At 48.7% G+C, this 23,924-nt stretch overlaps 1 protein-coding gene across 2 annotated transcripts in view; it reads right to left on the reverse strand.

Annotated features, from left to right (window-relative positions):
• Positions 1 to 1,259: 1,259 nt before the first annotated feature.
• The window catches only part of LOC144114265 ((Lyso)-N-acylphosphatidylethanolamine lipase-like), a 38,572-nt gene continuing 15,907 nt past the window's right edge, over positions 1,260 to 23,924 (reverse strand). Inside the window, exons 3-8 of one of the 2 annotated variants that reach the window (XM_077647881.1) lie at positions 20,956 to 21,107; positions 12,820 to 13,116; positions 11,890 to 12,159; positions 8,500 to 8,614; positions 5,158 to 5,344; positions 1,260 to 3,414 (exon numbers count right to left, since the gene is read on the reverse strand). In XM_077647881.1, coding sequence (XP_077504007.1) covers positions 3,301 to 3,414; positions 5,158 to 5,344; positions 8,500 to 8,614; positions 11,890 to 12,159; positions 12,820 to 13,116; positions 20,956 to 21,107 — 1,135 coding nt within the window. In that variant the 3' untranslated portion in view covers positions 1,260 to 3,300. The remainder of the gene's footprint in view (positions 3,415 to 5,157; positions 5,345 to 8,499; positions 8,615 to 11,889; positions 12,160 to 12,819; positions 13,117 to 20,955; positions 21,108 to 23,924) is intronic. The other variant, XM_077647882.1, reaches the window with a different exon arrangement.

Below are 23,924 nucleotides of genomic sequence, written 5' to 3' on the forward strand. Positions count from 1 at the left end.
CTTTCTCGACAGCGTAGTACTTCTGCTATGTAGAAGAAGAGTTAGATCGTTCGGCTGATCGAAAACGGCATTTTTTCTTACTTTGAGGGATACATTAAACCACTGTGAGCCGCCGCGGTGGCTAAGTGGTTACGGCGCTCGGCTACCGGCCCGAAAGACGCGGGTTCGATTCCGGCCGCGGCGGTCGAATTTCGATGGAGGCGAATTTCTAGAGGCCCGTGTGCTGTGAGATGTCAGTGCACGTTAAAGAACCCCAGGTGGTCGAAATTTCCGGAGCCCTTCACTACGGCGTCTCTCATAGCCTGAGTCGCTTTGGGACGTTAAACCCTTATAAACCAAACCATTAAACCACTGTGTTACTATTTCTGTTATTCTAATGGTGGGAAAGTAAAAACGTATAAGCCGATGCATCTCTGCTTTGAAAAGCGACCATATCGACTAGAGAATTTGGTGGACAGTTAGCGGCGAAAGTAATTCTGGGTTCACGCTGACAGTCACCTTTATCATATAGCGTTTTTTTTTTGTTTCGTTGGTACTTTCGTTGCACACTGCTATTACAAAGCGGCATTTTTTCAGTTCAATTTTCAAGCTGTCGTCCGGGAAACTACTTTATTGTCCATTACAGTTCGACGTTATACCTAGCGCCAAGTATACTTCACTCCGCGGAATGCCTTCCTGCTTTTGTTTGTTACGGCGAGGTTTTCATTCGGGCCCCCCTACCGGTGCATGCAGCTGTGAACGCCGAAGTTCCCGCCGGCTGCCCGCTTTCAGTGTAGTTCGGCGTATGCGACAACTATTTCCCACCGGAAACTCACCTGTGGCAGACTTGCAAAGCGGGCGGCTCAAGACGCAACACAAATGAAAATGATGCCTAATTGCGCGCGCAAAACTTCAAGGCCCCCGCAGATAGCGCTCAGCAACACAGCGGTGCCTGCTCGATAATGATGATCGAAGCAGGCAGCATGAACTGGTGGGCACGTCGGTCAGACAGATTTGTAGTGCAACTGCACGAGGGCAAGGAAAGAGTGGAAAGAGTGTCTCGCCCCTTCCCTTCCTATGGCGCCGTGCCGTTGCACTACAAATCAAGAAGCAGGCAGCTGTCATCATCTGGCAACTCCTCGGGGAACACTGAGCGCCCGAGTAGAGCAGTTGATTTCAGTAGATAAATAGCAGGTGCTGCTATACTACCACTGTTTCTGCATTTGTGACTAGAACAAGTTATGGGAATATGCTTACGGTTGAAAACAAAAGAGGCATGCTTGCTGTGGTCGCTTCAAGAGAAGACTTTATTGTCGCAGATCATTCATGACAAAAAAAAAAAAAACGTCACATCACAGCGTGATGGGTCGAAATTCGCAGTATTTACATTTGTACACGAAGGAAGGAAAGTTCCTTAAATACTCTAATTCATGCTTCTGCTTTTAGTCGGATAAAACTTAAGAAAAGCAGCGAAGTTAAGCCCACATTCAGGACCGCCACATAAAATTGCTTCGCTATAAAAAAAGTAGTCCGTTGTTAAAACTTGTCTTTTTAGCTAAACAAGGAGCTACTCACAAGAAAAATGATAAGCTCTAGATTTTTGATACTTGCTTTTAATAAAGGTAAGTATCAAAAAGCTGATTTCGTTTACTGTTGCGATTGGCTAGCGGAGTAATAGAGGACGCCGCAGGCCGTGGCACAGTGTTACCAGCTGCTTTTCTTAAGTTGTATTCTACTGCAGCCAACGAAACGAGAACAAAAGGCAAAACACAAAGCTCGCATTTATAAAAAAAAATACCATCACATAAATTTCGTTACTTATTCTTAACATGCACTACGAACGAGCACGAGCAATTAAGTGAGCAAATGCAATATTTCATGATAATGGCAATAATAAAAAAATTAAAAAGTGGTTGCTTTTGTACACGATCACGGGTGATTTAACATTCCATCCGATGTTTTTAAGAGCTCGCCGAGGTGCCTCAAAACCTCGATCAATGCAACGTCGTTTAACACACTCACAAAAGCACGTAATGTTTTGGCAACCAGTACGCCAAAGGAACAGTATACCAAAAGGATGAGATAAAAACACATTGAGACAGAAAGCCTCGTAGACAATAGAGATGAGAAAATGGCACAGTGAGAACGAAAGCCATGTGCAAAGTTCAACGCTCTCGCTGTTTCGAGACACGATCCCAAGATGGGTACATTAATCCCCGCCCCCGGCCATGAAAAGCGCCCCGTAGGCAACACAACTTTCTCAGAGTCGGTATTCGCACCATGAGCAACAGAAATGACCAGACATTGTGATCACAGTACCTAAATAAAAAAGTGTATACAACTCGATAGTGTGTTGCCTAAGCCTTGATTTAATGCTAGTGACGAGCCCACTCAAATAACCTCTACGGGAATCAAGTCGAAGTATTCTTCAAGATATTCGAATTATTCGCGAACCCACTGAAATGCTTAGACGAAACATTCAATTAAACCATCAAAAGAAAAATAAATACAGACGTGGCAGTTGTTAATGCGTAGAAAAACGATCGATGAACGCACTTATATAAAAAAACGTGCGCCTTCAATGACGTTCAAGTGAGTTTTTACGAGAGAATCAGAGAACTCGTAATGTCTCGTATATAGCGTGTTCCTCAGCGAGAGCAATTCGCACGAATAAATTTTTATCAGAGGTTCTAACTAGGCCATGCGATTTTGAAAAAACGTCACTGAAAAATCGAGTGTATAGTATGACTTTCGAAAACAATGTACATAAAAGTGCTGAATATATACACTGGCAGTTTCAACTTCGTGGGAAGTACAACTGCCGATTTTGCATTGCTTTTTTTATTTTAACTAGATTCCCCCCCCCCCCCCCCCCCTCTTTTTTTTCCCCGACAGGAGAACACATAGACATGACCGTCCAGTGTTCCTGTATATGCTCCCGCAACACTAGTAGCGTACTCTTTGCGCTGGTAGTAATAAAATGGCGGGTCCTTAAAATTAGTACCCCGAGCAAAGAGGAAAGTCGCTTTGGGACGTTAAACCCCCATACATCATAAACCATAAACCAAAGAGGAAAGTCACAAAGCAGCTGCACAGACAAGAACCCTAAAGTGATTTCCAAAAGTAAAATGCAAAAAATATTGCTTTTAAGATTGAAATTTAAAAATTTTTTCTTTGCTTTTATGTGCGAATAAGACAGTTTCGAAACTTACGGCACCACTTGCGTGGCAGTTGAGGTACAAGAATATTATACTTCAATTTTTTTTTTCTCAGAGTTCCAATGGTTAGCACCACAAAGACGAAATTTGTGGGCGGCTAGTTTCAGTCAGCGCTTTGGTGTAGCCTCCCGTCGACAAGTTCGCAGGCCTTGTTGACCACGTCGCAGAACTCTTCAGGTTTCTCGTAGTGCAGATTATGGCCACAGTCTTCTACCACCTGTTCAGAAAATATTAACACATGGGTTTGAATGGATGAATTTTGGTGGCCAGGTCACCAGGAAAACTAAAGGGAAAAGGCGCCAAAAGTAAGATATTTGCGGTTAGTAAGGTTTACTAAAAAAAAAACAACCTTGCGGTGATGAATGTGGGGATGAAGAGTAGAGAAATAAGTATTGCAGTATTGGGAACACTGGACGTTATCGGAAAAGAAAGAGGGCAGTGCTACACAGTGTGCACTAGTGTTCCTGTATATGCTCCCGCAGGGAGCAGAGTTGCGCGTCTCTTTTCCCTCGTCGCTCCGAACGCCATTCGCCGAGAGGCGGTCACATGATTTTCATGACGTCAGGTGTTCAATTTTCCGCGGGGAAGCTGACTTCACAGGTGCAGTGCCGAGCGACCCTTCGTCAGCTCGACGACTCACGTGAGCCCACGCTGTCGGCTACATCACACATTTCCCGTGCACACCTGTGGCGTCAGGTTTGGGGTTCTGCTGGGGCAGTGAGCCACGCAGTTGTCAGCTATGACTGCGCGCAGTGCGCCAAACTGCAGCAACCGCACTGGAAACGGCAAAGCGTTTTAGGAACTACCATTTGGAAGTTCGGCGGCTGAAGTGCGTCGGAGATTAAAGTGGCTTTTGAGAATGGGCCGCGTTAAGCGCGACGAAATATAACTTAATAACACAGGTGAAAAGATGCTTTATAATAAAAAAATTAGGTAAATTAATAATATCAACGAGAAAGAGTACTTTCAAGTTCCTTTAAATATTCGTTATTTCACGGCATTTAGCAACGGGGTACATTTTGTAAAATGTTTTAGGCAAGCAATTCAGTTTGAAATTTTTCCGTTAGGTTAGACTCGCCTGTTCAACGCATTGGTGTTGCTTTGGTCTGCTTGCCTGTAACAAGCTGCAGAATCATTTTGATTCTAGGGAAATGCGATTTCATATTTTCCGCGCATAACTCGCACAGAACACGCGGCGGTGCTAGTTGTGAAAAAAGTAATTCATCAATATACTTTTTTTTTTCATAAGACTGTCACAGAGGAAGACAGGACGGGACAGACGCTGTCCCGTCGGGAACGGGACTGCTTGTTCATTTGAAACTACTTCTTCCAGAAAAAAAACAACAAAAAAACTTGCAGGCCGTTTCTAGTATTTTTCGTCAATGTGTCATGACTACGATTTGCTGTTAACCTTTGTCAATTTTTTTCTTGTTGTATGCACACCCTCGGCAAATGATAGATTAATCATAGATTAGTTTTTGGCGTTACGTTTAAAAAATTGCGATCGAGTGCAATTTTTACGTAAATAAAGAAACAATCCCGAGCGCTCCACATTGCGAGCCCATGAACGCAGCCCCTCTACGCACGAGCAGTGGCTTTCCCGCACAGCTTGGAACATGATGGCGGACCTTCGCGCAACTCTGCTCCCTGCGGGAGCATATACAGGAACACTAGTGTGCAGGAACACTAGTGTGCACCTGAGGCTAAACATGCGTGACACTTTTTACTAGGTCCTCGCTCTGTGGGATCTACTACTGTGAAAGTTATAAATGGGCTCTCAAACGTGCAGCAAAAGATGTCTTCCATTATTCTCACGCATACTCCCGAAAATGTGTACACAACAAGCCTACATGTCCTCAAGCAACGAAAAACACAGCGGCGCTTTCATTAATTAAGCGCTCGTTAAGAGAATGGTGATGGAGGAGGCGGTAGAAAAATAGAGCGCATGGGGCCAACTCACGTGAATTTCGACGTAGGACTGAGTCCTGGCTTCGCGGATGGCGAACGCAGGCTTTCGGCCCATGAAGCTGTGTGCGCCGTAGATGAAAGTGAGCCCCACTTCTGGGGGGAGCGCCACTAGCCTGGTGCCCATCGGGTGCTTTACCCACGGAAACCTGTGCATCAGTGCCTTCACCGACGCCTCACCGCTGCGAACAGAAGCGAATGAATCGGCAGGGTTAGAACACAAGGGTAAGTAACACTGTAGTCGCGCAACAATATTTCTTTTGTTTTCATGGAGCAGTTGTCTCAAGCAAGAACCCGTCTTTTCCGCAGACTTGACTAAAGAAGCCCTTCTTTTCCCACCTCTTCGTGACCGAAGCGCTCAAAGGACAGTGAAGTGAAAGTACCGTATTTACGCGCATAGTTTGCGCACTTTTTATTAAGAATTTAGGGCTCCAAGAAGGGGGTGCGCAAATTACGCGGGGATTTCGCGAGCGCGACTTAAAAAACTCCACAAAGGTCATAACGCGCAATATAGGTATAGTGTATGTTGCTGCGTATACGTCAGCACCCGGACCAGCACCCCACGCTGTCCGCCCCCCCCCTCCCCCCCCCCCCCCCCGGAAAAAAGTTCACTCTAAATGAAAGGCCATGTGATAAGTTAAGGGTGATAACCCGGGTGATAAGTTAAGGGTGCGCAAATTATGCGCGTAAATACGGCATCATAGGACGCCCGCCACATGATGTCGCAGCGCTGGGCAAGCACGATGTTTGGCCATTGAACTGCGCTATCGACAAGAAGTTCTCACTTCGTTAGCGAAAGTATAGATTCAACTGAGGGTGGTAGCGCAGAAGGTCGCTTAATTTGAGACGACGAACGTCTGCAGCGCAGACCGCCAACCTTTTTGCATCTGCCTGCTGCATACGCCGGGAAGGTTCTTTTGCACAAGTTCCACCGCTGAAAGCGAAACGCAACGAAGTATGTACAGTCAGGAACAGAAGTCTCTCGGCCACGTAATCCGTAAACGAAGCCGATAGCTTTATTATTAGCCGCCGGCTTGAGACCATATATAAACTTGATGAGATAATAATAATAATAATAATTGGTTTTGGGGGAAAGGAAAAAGCGCAGTATCTGTCTCATATATCGTTGGACACCTGAACCGCGCCGTAAAGGAAGGGATAAAGGAGGGAGTGAAAGAAGAAAGGAAGGAAGAGGTGCCGTAGTGAAGGGCTCCGGAATAATTTCGACCACCTGGGGATCTTTAACGTGCACTGACATAACTTGATGAGATGAATAGTGACTTTTGGCTCTCACCACCACAAAAGAGATTTCAAGCCGCTGGCTACTAATACAGCTGTCGGCTTTGTTTACGGAACTCGTGGCCTACGCACTGTTGTCCTCGACAGTACCTTCTTGCTCATCTCAAAGTACTTCCGCGCACCTGCGCGAAGCAGCGAACTGCGATGGAGTATTCGGCAACCTCTGAAGCAATGCAGGCATAGCGGCGGACAAAGACCGCTTTGGTGGTAACATTATTTACCCCACTGTGGTCGCTGTTCCTACGTCCGTCGGCGCAGTGTCCCTATACAACCGAGGCGGCAAGCGTCACGAGGAGTGCATCGCCAGGAAGGACACGCGCGAGGGCCTTGGGGTCAGCGAAAGCGCCATTCTCGTCACCTTGCGTGCATTTTTGCGAGCGCATGCGTGCACTGCGGAATACGTGCGCGTGAGTCCGGTTTCGGAGCGGCCGCGAGACTTCTCGGCCTTGTTCCTTGAGAAACGACCCGCGGTCATTAGGAAGGACCCGCGTCCACGGTGCTCCGCGACTCCGTAAAGCCGGGGTCGCCGCTTTATGGCCCGCTCGTTCTTGAGCCGGTTCGCAAGGTTTACTCACCCCTCGTCCCTCAAGCGTTCAGCCTCGCCGGGGTGCGCAATGATCTGTGCACATCCCTAGAGTTTCTTGATTGAATGCTATCAGCATTTAATTGGCCGGAAAGCCTCGATGCCCTCTCGTCTACTGAATGTGGCCCGTTACTTCCTTAAGGAAGTCTCTGCTATGCGGAATTTGCGATCCAACACAGATGTCATGGCCACCTCTAGGAAGCGAACACTAGAAAAATTCAAGAGGATTGATTGATCGATTGATCCATGGATGTTTTACGCGTCAAAGCAACGTGGTCTCTAGTTCCTGCGATGCGTGGAAGCAAAACCAAGGACTTGGCTAGTGACCAATTATGGTCCAGCTTCAAAAAGCATAATGGAAGACAGTACTTTTTACAGAAGCTCATTTTTCTTCAGCACTTTAACTCAACGACCGAATGAAGCTATACTACGATGGCCGCCGAATTAATGCGTAGCTGGCACGATGGGGACCGGTGGAGAAATATTCTGTGCTGCAATCACTAGGGGATGATCAGGCCGGTGATCACGCTACTACAAGGCGTTCTCTTTTCATTGAGCTGCTAATACGGAATTATTTTGGGCTCCCACTAGGCAACTTGCGCTTTATTGTCGCTATTTCCTACTACGCGTAAAAGACGAACAAAAAGATAGAGAAATTCCCCTATGCTTGTCTTTGTTTCGGGGACTGCTTCCTTCATATCAGTAATAAGCTGGCCTTGCATTGCAAGGCGGCACACGGGCTTTGAAAGAAGTTTCGAGAGAGAGACTAGGATTTACGTTCGAGACAGGGCTTCCTAATGTTCCCTACAGTCGGTAATAGCGTTGTTCCACTGGGCCACCGTCAGCGTACACAGCTGTTTGTGCTCCGGGAAAAAATAAGAAAAAAAAATTTCGCCTCTTCGGGACCAAGACCTGAATAGCCATAAGGCGCTATACTACAATGGCGGATATGGCGGAAAGCTCCTTATGGCGCAGAAGCTTACCGAATGCATGGCCTTTAATGAGCCGAGGCAAGGCGGCGAACGACATTAACCTACAAGCACAAATGCGCAAAGGAAGCTAAATAAGGCGCTGAACACAATAGTGTTGTATGCTGCGTACACGCGTGCGTATGTATGTGACCAGCATGCATACGTCTTCGCGCGTACGTGCGCGTGTTTGCGTGAAGCGAATAAGGAGTGAAAATGCCGTCGATCTCACAGATCAAAGGTGCCCTTATGACAAGGCCGTGAGCATGAGTGTTTGTTGTCAGCGCTGCCGGCAAATTGTTGGTCTCGACACAGTGATCACACCGCTCTGCCGTAAAGGTCAGCGTGAGAGAACACGACCAAGGCCGGACACGGAGTGCCGTCAATGGCACACCATTACCGGGCCGCTCAGCCTCATGCAAGGGCGAAGTAAACCACCCTGACAAAACAGCGCACAAAGACAATCGAAACAAAGTGAGACGCTGACCTGGGCCTTCGAACGTTGCAGTGGTAGAAGTAACTGACGACCGCAGTCTCGTCGCGGACAATTTTACGAAACATGTTGGTTTCGTGCGAGAGAACGACTCCCAGGAATGGAGGTCCTGAAAAAACATGACGATAAATGCCGGCTGTAATGAGACGCTCTCAGGCAGCTAATTCTATACCTCACGGAAACCCATAACAAGCGTACACGAAACCCCGAAAATAACAACCGGCTGTGAGAAATACAACACACACACCCACATGAGCGCGGAGCCACTTGCATGAGTTACATGACGTAGTTTGGGATGCGTATACAAGAAACGAGTGTTTATATTCACTGCCACAATGCAAGCCCCTCATTCTGTTGCCTCGAGGACGGCGTATGCGCAGGAAAGTAAATACGATTTTCGCATTGAGAGCATGAAGAAATAAAGAGATAAGCTTGCGTTTGAATTAGAAGAGTGACGGGTTGTTCGAAAAGTAAGACTATCACAAGTCGTGCGCGTTATGGGCGCATTTATGAACAACACTTGTCTAGAGTGGTTGGTAGGGTGATCCCTGTTAACGTTTGACATTTTTTACTCGTTTTGCCAGAAAAAAAAAAGGCAAGCGGGAACGGGCTTTCCCCGTTCGCTGCGTTGGGCTCACGTTGCGCAGCAATCTCTTTGCTTGCACGTCAGCTTGTGTTTTTGATAGCATGCACTGAAGCGCGCGCGATACCACGGCGTTGCAAATCAAAGTGGGGCGCAAATGGCATGCAGCGCATCGGCCAGGGCTGCGCGGATCACCCCACGTCGCAAAAAGCAAAAATTGCGCCGGATAAAAATCGCAAAAAGCGCGCCACAACCATTGGAGCAACGGCCTAATGAGAGGGGGGCAACGTTCACATGAATGCGCATTAATGCCTCCGGTGGTGCCACATGACACCGCATCTGAAAGGTGAAACGCTTGTGAGGCGCGTCTCGCAGCTGAGGACTCCCCGCGCAGCGACTGCATCGACTGAACCATGATGAATGCATTTCCCTTCTAATAGGGAACTGGCGCTGCCCAGACGACGCTGCACCTGTTGCAGTGCGCAGCTAAAAATTGCAGCTGAAGAGCCACTTGGGTAGCGACAAAAATGAACCGCATTCGGAACTAACGGCGGTTTCTCAATGGTGAGTCGCAAACGTCGCGCTACCGGTTTCGCTCAACTAGTCTCTGAAGCACTATACTCCGTTTCATACTTAGCTGTCTACGCAGCCAAGGCTACGGTGCCTGTTTGCGATCCTCGTCCGCATCATAATATAGTGCGTCAAAAATAAAAATAGAAATGAATTGACAAGCAAAGTGAACAGTAGTTGATATTATAGTAGACCGATGGAAGTGTTTTATTTTGCAAATAGATTGATTTTTCTTTTATGTTTTCCAGAACCGAGTGACGCAGATTTTTCGTTTTCTCAGGCGCCGGCTGTATCAGATTTTCGCAGCTGAGCCGGCAGGTCTGTTTGTGAAAATGGCGTCGCTGTCACCTGCTCGCTTGTCTTCTTCCCCCGCTTCGACTTCGAAAACATCTCCTGTTCCCCTCTTTTCCAAGGTGAAGTCTCCAAAGTTTTCTAAAGACTGCAAGGCGGTGATAGTTAATGTCTACGCAAGCATAAGGAAGCTCCACCCCGAGAAGACTGTGCGTGACGTTCTCGCAATTGTGGGCGAGATGACCGGAGTGAGCCCTCGGGCAGTTGTGAGGTTTAAGAAAGAAGGTCTTTCTGGCGGAGTAAAATAATTGAAGCCACACTGAATTCTATCACCCCACAATTAATGATTCATTGTGTGCAGCATGCGAAAAAATCCGTGAACACCGAAAAACAGCGCCTCTCAGCACGTCCGTTGCCAACTCTCACTTCACTTTCGTTTCCCTGCGGAAAAAGTTAACAGCACGCTTCTTATTAAAGAAGTCATTTCATTTTGATAACAAAAAAGGCCACTTATATATGGCTCGCATTTAGACTTTCTATCTAGAGATTCGCCGAAAAAAGATAAAAAAAAGAACAAACCTACGCTGAGGATCGAACCTGGGCCCCCTCACAAAATGAACAAACATGCCCGCGCTTCGTACCACTCAGCCACGACGCGAGGCGGAGTGACACATTTTGTTAGTTTTTTTTTTGACGGACTACTTCCGTACCTTTGGCTGTGTAGACAGCTATGTATGAAACGGAAAGCGGAGAGGGAGCGTAACAAATCGATTCAAACCTGTCGAGCGACCTCTGCGACTCGCCAGTGTTAACCCGCCTTAAAGCAGATATGTGCCTGATATATACTGCGTTTCACACATAGCAGGCAACGCTGCCAAAAGCTAGCGCGCCTGTTCGCGCAGGCTAATTCCGAGCCCAAACAGCAATCCGTCATACAACTACCGTGAGTGAGCACAAGCATATTTCGTTGCGACAAACCTTAAATGCCGCGGCTGGTACCTCCTGGACTCCATTTTTCCTCCTGCATGTGTTCGTACTGAGACTCATCGAGACTTCACGTAGCAAGAATTACATGTGGCGGTATGATATATGGGGTTGGCAGTGCAAATCGCTCCAACTCAATCCGAGCACAAAAAGTAGTTCATATTCAGTGAACCGTACAGCCAGAGGGCCCGAACAATGAGCGCTCAACAGCTTCTACCGTGATTTTCACAGCTACCACGTCGTTTTATGCCGCTCCTCGTTTTCGTCCGAACGCTCACCGGAGTATCAAAAAGAACGAATGATACGTGGCGGATTAATATGATTTCGCGGACGCACTACTTCCGTAGCCTCCGCAGCGTTGCCTGCTATGTGAACAGAGCATAGTGACCCTATAATTTTGACACACGCGCTACGCATGCCTTCAACACAGCGCGGTTGCTCGCGCAGGTGGCGTCGTGGGAGAAATGCTGCTTCCTCTACTCACTAGGTTGTGCTAGAGCTTTAAGACCGCTTTATCGTGAACGCACGCCATGTGAACGCCGAAGCCCGCGTCACCTCTCCTGTGTGCATCATGCCTATTCGGCACCGTAAACTCTCGCTCCCTAGCGAGGCCCTCTGGCACTCTCGATCCCACAGAGGCAGTCAGTAAGGAGCCCCCAAATAAACAGAATATGGTTGATACGCGAACTTGCGTGCCTTTACCTTTCGACGGAACACGTCGAAACAATCGCCATGGACACCTCCAGCGCCGGTTTTCATCGCAACACCCTCCTCACAATCATTTGGCACAAATGCAGTTTCGTCGTTTCCGTGCATGGCGTATATTGCAGATTTTTTACAAATAGTCTATCGGCCAACATATTCCAGCTGCCCCCCGTAACTCTGGTCGAAAGCCGAAACCCCGCTTTGACGCCGGGCTGCGCAATGGGAGTACGAGGATCCCTCAAGAGCCTCACCTAGGATTCCGCCGGCGCGCAGCACCGAGCAGATGTCGGCGCGGCTGAAGAACTTGATGCCGACCGTGAAGGCGGTCACGAGCCAGGGCAGCAGATGGAAGGCCGTGTCCGGCACGCGGCTCTCGGAGAAGCCCCACGGGTCCTCGAGGATCAGGTGCTTTACGTGCTGGGGGTGCCGCAGAGTGTACGCCGACGCCACGAAGGCGCCGAAGCTGTGGCCCAGCAGCACGAATTGCTCCAGGCCCATCTGGCGCCGCCAGGCCTCGAGCGCTGCAAACCATGACGCAAGATGGAGCGGAGCACGGAGGCAGACTGCCCACGTACGCCTCGGGCAAGCGGCACTGTGGCCGGCACCACATGACTGGCAGATCTGCGACCTCGAGATGCGCCACTCTTTATTTATATGGAATGGGGCAGTGCTAGAGGGGCACCGGATAAGAGGGAGCGCGAAGACTTGTGGTGCCAGAGACAGTTCGCATGCATCTTTACCTTATGTAGCCCTGAAGTAGGCGACCAAAACCTATCCGACGTCCCTCATTACGCGACTCGTGCGCATTTACCGAGCAAATATATTATTTCGGTTACTTCCGGGGTCAAAAACCAACTAACTAACCGCCAGATTTGCCATGAGGGCAGGAGAGAAGGCAAGCTAAACGAGGTTACTAATACTTGAACTACTTTTTCTGCAACTACTCATCAGCTGCTTATTCTGCAAACAACTACTTGTTCTACAGGTCAAGTATAAGACGGTGTCTTGCGAAGTCAGTCTTGTATTATTGGCCTGGATCACCGCGAGGAGCGAGGGAAAGTTTACAAGAACTGCGACAAGTGTCCCTACCGACGTGTGCCGAGTACACGTACGCTCTTCGCACGGGGACAAGCTGCCCACCATGGAGACAGGCTAGAGTGGTCCGAGGCCCGCACACGCACCTTGCGCCATCTGCGCCTCGGCGGTGCCTGCGTCGCTGGAGAGCGTGGGCCGCGAGCTTTTGCCGAAGCCCAGCAGGTCGATGGCGTAGACGCGCCGGCGACGAGATAGCGCCTCCATGTTCAGCACCCAGAGCGCCACGCCGCACAGGTAGCCGTGCACTAGCACCAGCGGCAGGGCCTCGGCGCCCTCATCCTCGTCAGGCTCCAAGTGGACAGTCCACACGCGGCTGCTCCGCGGAGGGCTGTCGCTGATGCGCCCCACGTCCACGTAGTAGCCCCTGTACGACTTCCCCATTGCTGTGGGGTGGAGAAACCAGCAGTGAGAAACCACGACTGATCGGTCGTCCGGTCCAGACTAAATCCAAGGGCGCGGTGTAGGTGCCTTAATAGGTGGAAAGTGCACACGAGCAAGAAACCTCAGCGGAGGTCCTAGGCGGGCTTGCACTTTCGCAGTGGGCCCGCGCGCATGTCTACTCGGAAATGAGTTCCAAGCACGCGGGCATATTAGCACAGTGTTCAAAAAGCAAAATAAGCACTCCGTCTGGTTGGAATGCATACTTTATTTTATCGCTTCAAGGTGTCTGAAAAATTACCCATGTTTCCCATTGAGGGTGCAGGCGGCGGAGAATTAACGACGCAAACTCGAGTAGTGACAACACGCAGTCACTGCGATATCAGAGGAGTGCCCCAAGCAAAAAGTACACGTTCCTCTAATACGAAACGGAACAAAGTTCTAGCATTCGATTTACGCTTACTCTGCAATTATGTGCGACAAGCACACAACTTTTTCAGTTTTCTAACTAGTCTTACTCCTGGCGTATTAAATCCGAAAACCAATTTTAAATTTGGTAGCGAAATAACAAAAAAATCTTATTTTTGTGCAAACTGGTTTTTCTCTTTCATTTTGGAGCTTGTTTGATAAACAGCTATCCTATTTGTACCTTTCCAATAATTGAAGTGGGAGTTCCCGCGGCGGATAGGCTGCTCTCATCTTCCTTTTTGTGCATTATTATTAATAGAAAAGAACACTCTGCCCGATAATTTCATTCCAGCAAATGCGTGTGTTATTGAATTATTTTCTTGAAGCAAGTGAACATGGAGGCAGCGCGTAGCAATTGCACATTCAAGAAGATATTAGCCCAGCTTCAAATTTTGACGGAGGCTTCGATGAAATGTTACAGCGGGCCCACACTGCCATCTGTCGATATTTTTTTGTGGCAGAGATCTGTTAAGTAAATGTATCTGCGAGCATAATGCACTTCAAAAAAAAAAAAAGGCTAACCTTTTCCTGTCAATGATAACGGAGAAGATTAGAGAAACAAGAGGAAGCATAAAAATCTTTTCGTATGGCCGAAAGGTTGAAGGTATAGCCGAAAACATACGGAAGGAAGACGGTCAGCCAGGGGCAGCTGAGGAGTTGCAAACTGTACAGCAGGTTCCAGTCGCTCTAGTTGACTTTTTTTTATCACGTACGCTTTAAATCAAGAACAGGTGTTTCAAGAAATAAAAAACCGGCAATAATGCGGCACTACAGCATGTCGCATCTTCCAATGTCTCACGATATTAATATGAGTCACCATCCTTAAGTGCCGCATCAAACCTCGCATGCACGTTTAAGAGCCTTTGCGCCACCTTTAGAATACCATGTAAACTGTTACCGTTGCCAAAGTACCGAGAGCTCGCTTACAGCCACTGCTCGCGCCGATTAGTCCCGATGCGGCGGGCGCACACGCATGGATGGAAGATAGCGTCCGCTTTGAAACGGGGTGGTGAAGTCGCTGCCATGCTCTGTTTTTTTTTTAAATGCGAAAGCATTACTTCGCTCGTTGACCGAAAACCCCGCCGTCACCACAAAGTCGTGGCCGGCACGCGTGGAAGAAATGCGGCCCGCGAATGACGTCATCACCTCTCCTGAAGCAATAGGTCCATTCTTTTTGCCCGTTATCATCTCTACTAGGACGACTTCTGCCTCTGCCGTGTTTAGCTCATGCGCAATTGTTGCTATGTTCCTTTTAACGTATGTGGTGACGTGAGATTTCTCCCCTCTATCACTGTGGAATGCTTGATACCCTGGTAGATTTAGCCGCTTACCAGTTTCTTGCAGGGCTATGGCCAGGGGCTTTTCCTCTAATGTATCGATGTATTGTTGCAATACCGCTCGCTTGCCTCGGAAGCCTCGGCAGTTCCACTGCCAAATGAGGGTCTTGTTTTTGGCCTTTCTACCCATGTTGGATTCGTGCTATTGCTTCCTCCGTTCGTTTATGTTGCTCCGCGTGGGCTACCAGCTCCGCTCTCTGGCTTTGTAATTCTGTTCTCTGAGCCTGGACTTCAGACTGCAGCTGTCCTATTGCCTGCGTTATCTGCATCATGAATTCCCTCATCTCGGCTTGTAGGGTGGAGATTGCTAGCCTATTCGCTCGACACCGAAGCAGCAAAAAGTCAGGTTCAGGGCAATATTTTGGAAAGCAATGAAAGTGGCAAACATTAGCCCACTGATCATAGTAGGGGACTTCAACGCCCATCACGAGGAGTGGGGATACAGTACGAGGGACACGAAGGGACGACACCTATGGGAGGACATACAGGAGTTAGGCCTAACCCTGCAAACAGATCCAAGGTGCCCAACTAGGAGAGGGAATAGCGTCATGGCGGACACCACACCTGACCTCACGCTAACCAAAAACGTTAGGGCAGCCACTTGGATGAACACAGGAACGGACCTAGGAAGTGACCACCTCATTATCGCCACGACGGTACGCACGGGCATCAAAGATAAAGCGGGTAGACTGCCCAAAATCACGGAATGGGACAAATTCAGGGCCCAAAGGGACCAGCAAAATTGGGGAACCATCCAAAACATAGAGGAATGGACAGAAACCCTTAAGAAGCACGTGTCGGCAGTGACCGTAACTTTGAAGGGGCAATATGTTCTAGAACTAGCAGACAACAAACTGCTGCACATGTGGGAGGCCAAAAATGGACTCGAACGCAGATGGAAGAAGCAGAGATGGAATAGGAACCTCAGGAGAAGAATAGCAAGACTAAATCGGGACATAGAAAAATATGCACGACAGTTGTGTGAGCAAAACTGGTGCAGCAGGTGCGACGAGATGGAAAGGGGTATGAGCTTAACAAAGACCTGGAACCTATTAAGGCACCTACTCGACCCTACCAACTCTAAAACGCAGGCGAGCATTAGTCTAGCCAAGACAAAGCACATCTATGAGGGGACGGACGAGGAGTTCGTTAAAGAAATTATACAAACATATATAGGGGACACGAAGAGGGTAGAACTCCCAGAGTACCAGGGTCCCCCGATGGAGCTTTTAGACGGCCCAATAACAGAAGCGGAGGTAAGGGCGGAAATAATTAAGCTAAAGTCAAAATCGGCCCCGGGCCCAGACGGCATCACCAACAAAACCCTGAGGAACCTAGATGATGGCTCGATAACAGCAATCACTGCATATATGCAGAAGGTGTGGGAAACCGGAAAGCTTCCCGCGCAATGGAAAGCGGCGAACGTCATACTCATTCCAAAGCCGGGAAAAGCGCCGAAGCTCGAAAACTTAAGACCCATATCCCTCACATCTTGCGTAGGGAAGCTACTGGAACACGTAATTCAGACAAGGCTAACCAGATACATGGAAGACAACGAGCTCTGGCCAAGCGAGATGATTGGCTTCCGCCCGGGGCTGAGTACGCAAGACGTGATGCTGAGGCTGCAACACGACATAATCGAATCCCAATCCAAAGATGCAAAAGTAATCCTAGGTCTCGACCTCAAAAAGGCGTTCGATAACGTCAAACACGAGGCTATACTAGAGGAACTACATAGTCTAGAGGTAGGTCCGAGAACATATAACTATGTCAAGGACTTCCTAACTGGGAGAACAGCGAGGATCAAATATCAGGACATAGAATCAGGGAACATAGAACTGGGCAGCAGGGGCACCCCCCAAGGGTCGGTACTATCCCCACTCCTCTTCAACATAGCAATGAGAGGGTTACCTAAATTACTTCAAGGAATAGAGGGTCTAAAGTTCAGTATGTATGCAGACGACATCAATGTCTGGATAAACAAAGGAGACGACGGGCAAATAGAAAGGAAACTCCAGAAGGCAGCAGACACTGTGGTAGAGTATGCAGCACAAAGAGGACTGGCATGTTCACCAGAGAAATCTGAGCTTCTGGTATACAACCCAAAAAGAAACAGGCTCAAGCAGGGTGAGGACTTTAAAATCACTGTGGAAGGAAAACTGGTGCCTAAGGTAGATATGATCAGGATTCTGGGCCTATTCATACAAAGTAACGGCTACAATGATGAAACCCTAAAAAGATTGGACAAGTTTGCGACGCAAGTCACGGGAATTTTCAGAAGGATATCGCTTAGAGGTAGAGGCCTCAAAGAGAAGAGCCTAATGAAACTAGTACAGGCATATATACTAAGTAGGATCAGCTACGCGACCCCCTTCCTCAAGATAGGGGCAACAGAAAAAAGGCAGCTTGATGCCATAATCAAGAAAAGCTATTAGAAGGCGCTGGGCTTGCCAATAAGCACCTCAAACGAAAGGCTACTAAATATGGGGCTTCACAACAACTGGAGTGAGATAGCTGAAGCGGTAAGATCAGCGCAGCTAGATAGGCTCAGCAGGACGAGCACCGGCAGAGCTATACTAGAAGCGGTCGACAGGCAAACCGACAGGGGGATGCAAAAGAAACAAGACATTCCAAAATGTGCTAGGGAAAAGATCAGAGTAGACCCATTGCCCAAAAATATGCACCCAGAATTCAACAAGGAAAGAAGGGAAAAGAGGGCAGAAGCCATGGCCAGAGGACTGGACAGTCTAGATAAGAAAGCAGTGGCATACACAGATGCAGCAAGTGGGAAGCTAGGAGCAGCCGTGGCCTCAGTGGTCAACGGAAAGGGGGAACCTGAGATAGCAGCATCCATTCGAAGCCGCAACCCGGAAACGGCGGAAGAAGCCGCAATAGCGCTCGCATGCGTAGGAACGCAGGCCAAAATTATAGCTAGTGACAGCAAAACTGCAGTCTACAATTATGGCAGAGGGAGGATTGCCTTAGAAGCAGCACAAATTCTAAAAAAGAAGGAAATTGGGAGGGACGTACGCATCGTGTGGGTACCAGCTCACGCATCCATCCCTGGAAACGAGGCGGCAAACACCCTGGCTCGAGACCTCTACTTCCGAGCCAGGGGAGAGCCGCCCGACTGCAAGGACCTGGATGAGAGACTGATCAGCTATGCAGAAATAATAGAGAGCTATAGAAGTCAAAGGAGGATTTTCCCTCCGCCGGACAAAACTCTAGGGAATAAAGAAGCTACAACATGGCGTAGACTACAAGCTGGGAACTTCATAAACTCGGTGTGGGCATCACACGTATTTAGGGAAAAGGAAATAGAGGAAAAATGCAAAAAATGCGAGAATAGGGGGACCCTAGATCACATCATTTGGGAATGTACACACTCCCCAGGGATTAAAGAAGGAATAAATAGCAAGGAAGCCTGGGAAACCCTTCTGCAAAGCGCGGACCCCGCCGTGCAGAAAAAAGTCATTCACCTGGCACTGGAGGCCGCAAGAGACCAAGAACTCTATGCCTGCCTTTAGATGCGAGGCTCCCGGCCCCCACCCCTAGGCCTGCGTGCCAGAGATGGGGAGTAGGGGAGCCTCTTCTCTGGTGGAAATAAAGGTTTTTGGAATGGAAGCAATAGGTCATCACAAGGCAGGGGTAGATCGAGAAAGGCACGTCGACTTTCGCGGTGAATGCAAAAAGGCTCGAAGGCGTCCCTCCTCTCTGCAGTAACTATACAATACCCTCTCAGCTGGATAACAAATAAGACTGCGCTCAAGCAAAAGGGGGTGGATGGAACCCTCATTCATGTGCTCTTATTGAGGGGTCAGTGACCGTTCCGAAAGACGATGTGGTACATGTACGCAGGAATACAAGCTCTGTTTATATGAACCCAATAGCGTCCGGTCTAGTCGGAGGTCGGGATGAGCAAGGTCCACCCAACTCGACGACTGCGTGTTTATATGAACTCGATTTTAGCAAGTCAGGGCCGGTTCGGCTGCAGCGACACAAAGCAACCAAGCGCAGAGCAGCGCAATGCGAGCGAGCAGTGGCAGCCTCCAACATTGGGGCACGCCACTGCTTTCTCGGAGGCGCGACGGCGCAAGCGAAAAACAGGTTCGCATTTACCCTCTCGCCTTCCGCTGACCCGACTATTCGACTGAACAGCGTTTACAAGCACATCGCGGCAGTGTCGAGCTAGGGTGCCTTGATGTCTGCTCGCCTCGGCTGGCCATCGAGGCACCCTAGGTCGAGCTGAGTCAACCTACCCCTTCCGGCGGAGTTGACTGGACTCGACCCGTGGACACCCGACCCGACTCCGCGCGCGTTTACATGAACGAAGTAACTGGTTCTCGACCCTATCGAATTAACCCGGCTCTGTTGGGTTCATGTTAACGCCGCTACAGTGGCGTGTCGGCTCCCCGCGATAGCCTAGAAAATACGATGCCCACTTTCGTGTTCACGTAAACGCGGCTTATGCATAGGCTTCATCATCCGCATCTGAATCACTCGCGTCTGCATCATCAGGCGTGGCCAGAGGCGGCAGTTCACTAGCGACGAAGTACGAGACCATCGCGATACAGCGAAACAACGTTCCCCGGCCAAGTCGCCGACAATAACTCAGCAACAAGTATAAATTCTCTCGCATTTACACATAAGAATTGCACACATTGCACACATTTACACATAAGAATCCGCCAAACTTGGCGTTTTCTAAAACCAATTGGCCATTTTCTTTGATTACAATTTTTAATCCTGCACTTGCAACATTACATCACCTACCTGCTCTGCCGAGTATCTGGCGCCATCAAGGCGACCTGCGCATGCGCACCGACGGCGTGCGAGCTCCCGGTAGTCCGGCAACGATAAGAGTAAGACTGTATGCTAAATGTGCCTATAATAAAGCCATCTGCGGGCGTCAGCGGCGAGCTGCTGCGAAATTCCACGTGGCTGGCCAACATGAAACAAAAGCAACGTGTGGTTCTGCGACCATTTTTCTACATCCGCCTCGAGACGGCACTCCACGCTACCACCATTCAAAATGCTATTTGTGTCTTGTTGCCAAACTGCTTGGCACATAAGTACCAAAAAAAGGCGAAAACGTCAAAGAACTAGGTCTTTCACCAAGCAACCCTGCTTCATACATTGCCTGGACGCAAGGACCGTACCATTGTTCTCTACTGGACTTCATCAAATCAGCTAACCTTTTTCTATTCATTTAATCTCTACTACATCATTCATCACACCTTCACCCATCATTGATGCCCTGGGGCAATAAATTTCGCTAAAAAAAAACTACAAGAAAAAGAACACGGAACATGACAGCACAAACGTGGTGACGCAACAAAAAGGAACACCACGTGTTGTCGAAACGGCCCGAACGCAGACTTTGAGGCACATTTGAATTGAACAGCAGGAAGTACAGCCATGGCTGTCACCGCTGTGCTCTAGAGAAAGGCAAAAAGGATGACGTTCAGATTCTGAGCGGTAACCAGATGTAGGTCCGCCTTTCGGTAGTGTGTGTCTCGCCATGCGGAATATTCTTTCTCTGCTGCAGCCACAGAGCGAGATTCTTCGACATGTTGCAAGTTACACGCTAGGGCTCCAGTGCGTTAAATATAGTAACAGGAGAGGCAGCTCCAACGGCAGAAACATTGGTATATGGCATGGGGGTTATAAGTCCCATATCGCCACGTGGGCCATGACAGACGCCGTGCACTGAAATATTACACCACACGGGCCGCTTTTTTGCATTTCGCCTCCATCAAAATTCGGCCGCCGCATCTAGGGTCACATTCGGCGATTATGAGCCTTAATCATTTGCACTTTAGCGCACCCACTTCAGAACAAGACGTCAGACTTTAGAACATGTCAAACTGAACGGCATTGTATCAGTAAGATCAGCGTCGATGCAAATAAAACGGGCGTGCAAGCAGTGACAATGCCAGCAACGATGCACCTGACTTCACTCGGGAAACTCCTTTAACCGCAGCGCTTCTAACAGTAGCATGCATTCTTCAAGAGAGCCGACGAAAGACGTGTACTCACAGCTAAGGACCCGGCGTTCTGCATCGTCGAGGCTCTGCCTCGATGAGGGACACCAGCAGAATAAAGAGCGCAGTCGTAGCGTGAACCGAGTGAGGAAGTACGTGAGGATGCGCAGCACCATATCTAGCAGGGTCTCTTTGTAGTAGCGCAACCTGCATGAAACAGATCATGTCGCCGGTCAGGAACCCCTTTCGCCAATGAGAGGCGACATTTGAGAAGACTGTCGGAAGGCCGCCGCCCACGGCAAGGCTGCGTTTCCGATTTTCGGTAAGAGGGAAGGGACACAAAGGGGTGCAGGAGGAGGGCGCTCCCTTTTCACCATGCGGTGCACCCCCGCCTTTGGAGGCAGGCTGTCCGGGTGACACTGGTTGCTCTTCCACGAACTGGAGGGGCCAGTGAACGCGCCAGTGGTCCTCAGCTCACTCCCGACCCACGCCAAGAAAAGCACAAAGCGGACAGCAAACAGTGATCTGCTCGGCGTGCGGGGAGCGAGCTGTACGACGCTGACTTGTCACAATGGCGCTGCGATTACCCCCTCTCTTACTTTCTTTTGTGTGCGTGTGTCTGTATACGCTTGACATCCGAGCGGACCCTGCTCTTCCGTCCCGAGCTGAAATTCCCAAAGCGCTGCACCTGCAGTGATGGTACTCAGTTTCCGCGTATTTAACAATGCTGCAACAATATATGCGAGCCAGTGGCGCGTTGGAAGGAAGAAGCTCACAGTGAACTTAAAGCCTGAAGCCTGGTTTACATCAGTGTCGAAGGCGTTACCAAAAAAAGTAACTAAATACATTACTCTTTACGCTAAAAGAAAACGAGTGCGTTGCCGTCCTGCGTTAGCTACAAAAAAAAAAAGGAAACGCGTTACCGTTACCGAAAAAACAACCGCACGTTACTTTGCCGTTACTCCATGGCCATGAATTCTAATTCGTGCGTCTTCGCTGCAAGAACTCACGATATAAATTTTATAAAGCTCATATTTCTCATAAAACATCTAGCCCAAACAAAAATTTTACCCGAAATCCTAATTTATCGAGAGTACTTAGAACAAATGTGCAGGAGCTGAGCAAGGATATAGTGGCCTAAACTTGCCTGTAGAGGTACATGTGCTGGCTTCTAACTCTGTGGCACATGCTGAAGCCATTTTCTGAATGTGACATTAAACACAAAATGCCACTTCATCATCAATTCTAACTTCACAAAGAAAACATCGCTGAACTCTCGACAAATTTACAGTAATTATGAAAAATGTGATGGTTCCAAAATGGTCGGCATGCTTCCACTGTTTAGAGAGTTCTGCGTGTGAGTGGTTTGGGAAGGGGAGGTAGGTGAAGGCAAGTGTGTGAATGCGTGTTCGTTCACGTGTTTTCTACTTCATGAGTATCCTGTCTTTTTTTTTTTTTTACTGGGGCGCGTCGTCAAGGGCAGGTGTTTTCTGGCATGCAACAAGGGTCATCGAGAACACCTGCACATTTTGTTTATTTGTGCAATCACTTTAGGTGCTCTGCGCTTTTTTCCGGAAAAGAAGTGGAGGGGGGACAAGTGGAATAAAAAGTAAGTAGCAAGGCCCGTTTCACATGCTGCGAATTTTGCCGCATCAACACTGCGAATTGGATACCGCCGCTGATGCCGCAATGCGATTGTCTCTCAGTCCTTTCACATGCAACGCAGAACCTGCGAATTAGTTCGGTTGTGACAACAGGGTTGCTAGGTGTCTGCTTATCCAACCTGTGAATAAATGCGGCAGTAATGCAACATGGAATGTGTTTATGTTGTTGTAGTCATGCGTACCTTTAGATACAAGGTAACATTTCGTATCTTTTTATCAAAGTAAACAGTTCTGAATTATTCGAAAAGTACATGACGGCCAAAGCCAAGCCTAGCCAAAGCCAAGCCTGACGGGGAGCCAAGCAGTGGTCAGCCGCAGAGCGAACGCACCGACGCTGCGAATGAATTCCAGCCAGACGGAAATCGTTCGGAAACCGTCTGCGGCAAGAGCGGCGGCCCTCTCCAGCCGCAGACCGAACGAATTCGCAGTGTTGGGCGGTGAAATTCGCAGCATGTGAAACGGGCCTAACGTGATACCTCACGTTGCCGAAAAATGTTAACGCATGTACGTTACCTGTTGCAGCTCCGAAATCGTAACTAGTGCGTTAATAGAGAGCTTTAGCTCCACCGTACGGTAAGCACGGTAACTACGGAAACTGCTACCGTACGGCAAATGTGGCTGGGAAAGTCTTACAACAGTAGAAACGGCAACGCGTTACCGTATTTACCGTATGGCTGTCCGGCTATGCTAAAACCCCCTACCAAGTTACCGAAAAAAAGTAACGTGTTACCGGCAACGCCGTTACTTGTAACGCGTTACCGGCCATACTGGTTTACATGCAAGCGAAATCACTCGCGATTTCTGCCGCCGCGGTAGAGACCGTAGCCGCGGCGCAAAAAAAAAAAAAACAACTTTAGAGCGGAAGCGCCGGCTCGAGCCGAGTCGAGGGGCCAGAGCGATGAGATTCCGACAAGATAAAAATTTTTCGAAATGACGCGCCGCTCAGTTCGCTTGCATGTGAAACAGCCTTAAGGTAAGAAGATTGAAGGGAACTTAATTGTTGAGTGGAAACAACGCGAATTGCAACAGGGGCGAAGACACACAAAGACGACCGCTGACATCCAACTGCAGTTTATTGCTTGGCCCGCAGAAGTATATACGACAGACTGAACCAATAAATGATAAGATATAAACCATCACACGAACTAACGAACTACCAAATGTTGATACATCGTGCCGCATGCTTCTTTTACCCTTGCAATTTCCGCGGCTTCAAAACTTTCGCGAGTGAGCTGAATGTTGTGTCTGTCACTTTCATTACCGCGAAGTACGGCTCGTATGTTTTATGGCAACAGTCCCTACAATGCATGCCAAGACGTCATTTCATCGCTTCACGTCCATTGTTATCACTAAGGCATCC

Source organism: Amblyomma americanum, chromosome 1 (genome assembly GCF_052857255.1).
Source record: "Amblyomma americanum isolate KBUSLIRL-KWMA chromosome 1, ASM5285725v1, whole genome shotgun sequence".
Classification (NCBI taxonomy): Eukaryota; Metazoa; Arthropoda; class Arachnida; order Ixodida; family Ixodidae; genus Amblyomma; species Amblyomma americanum.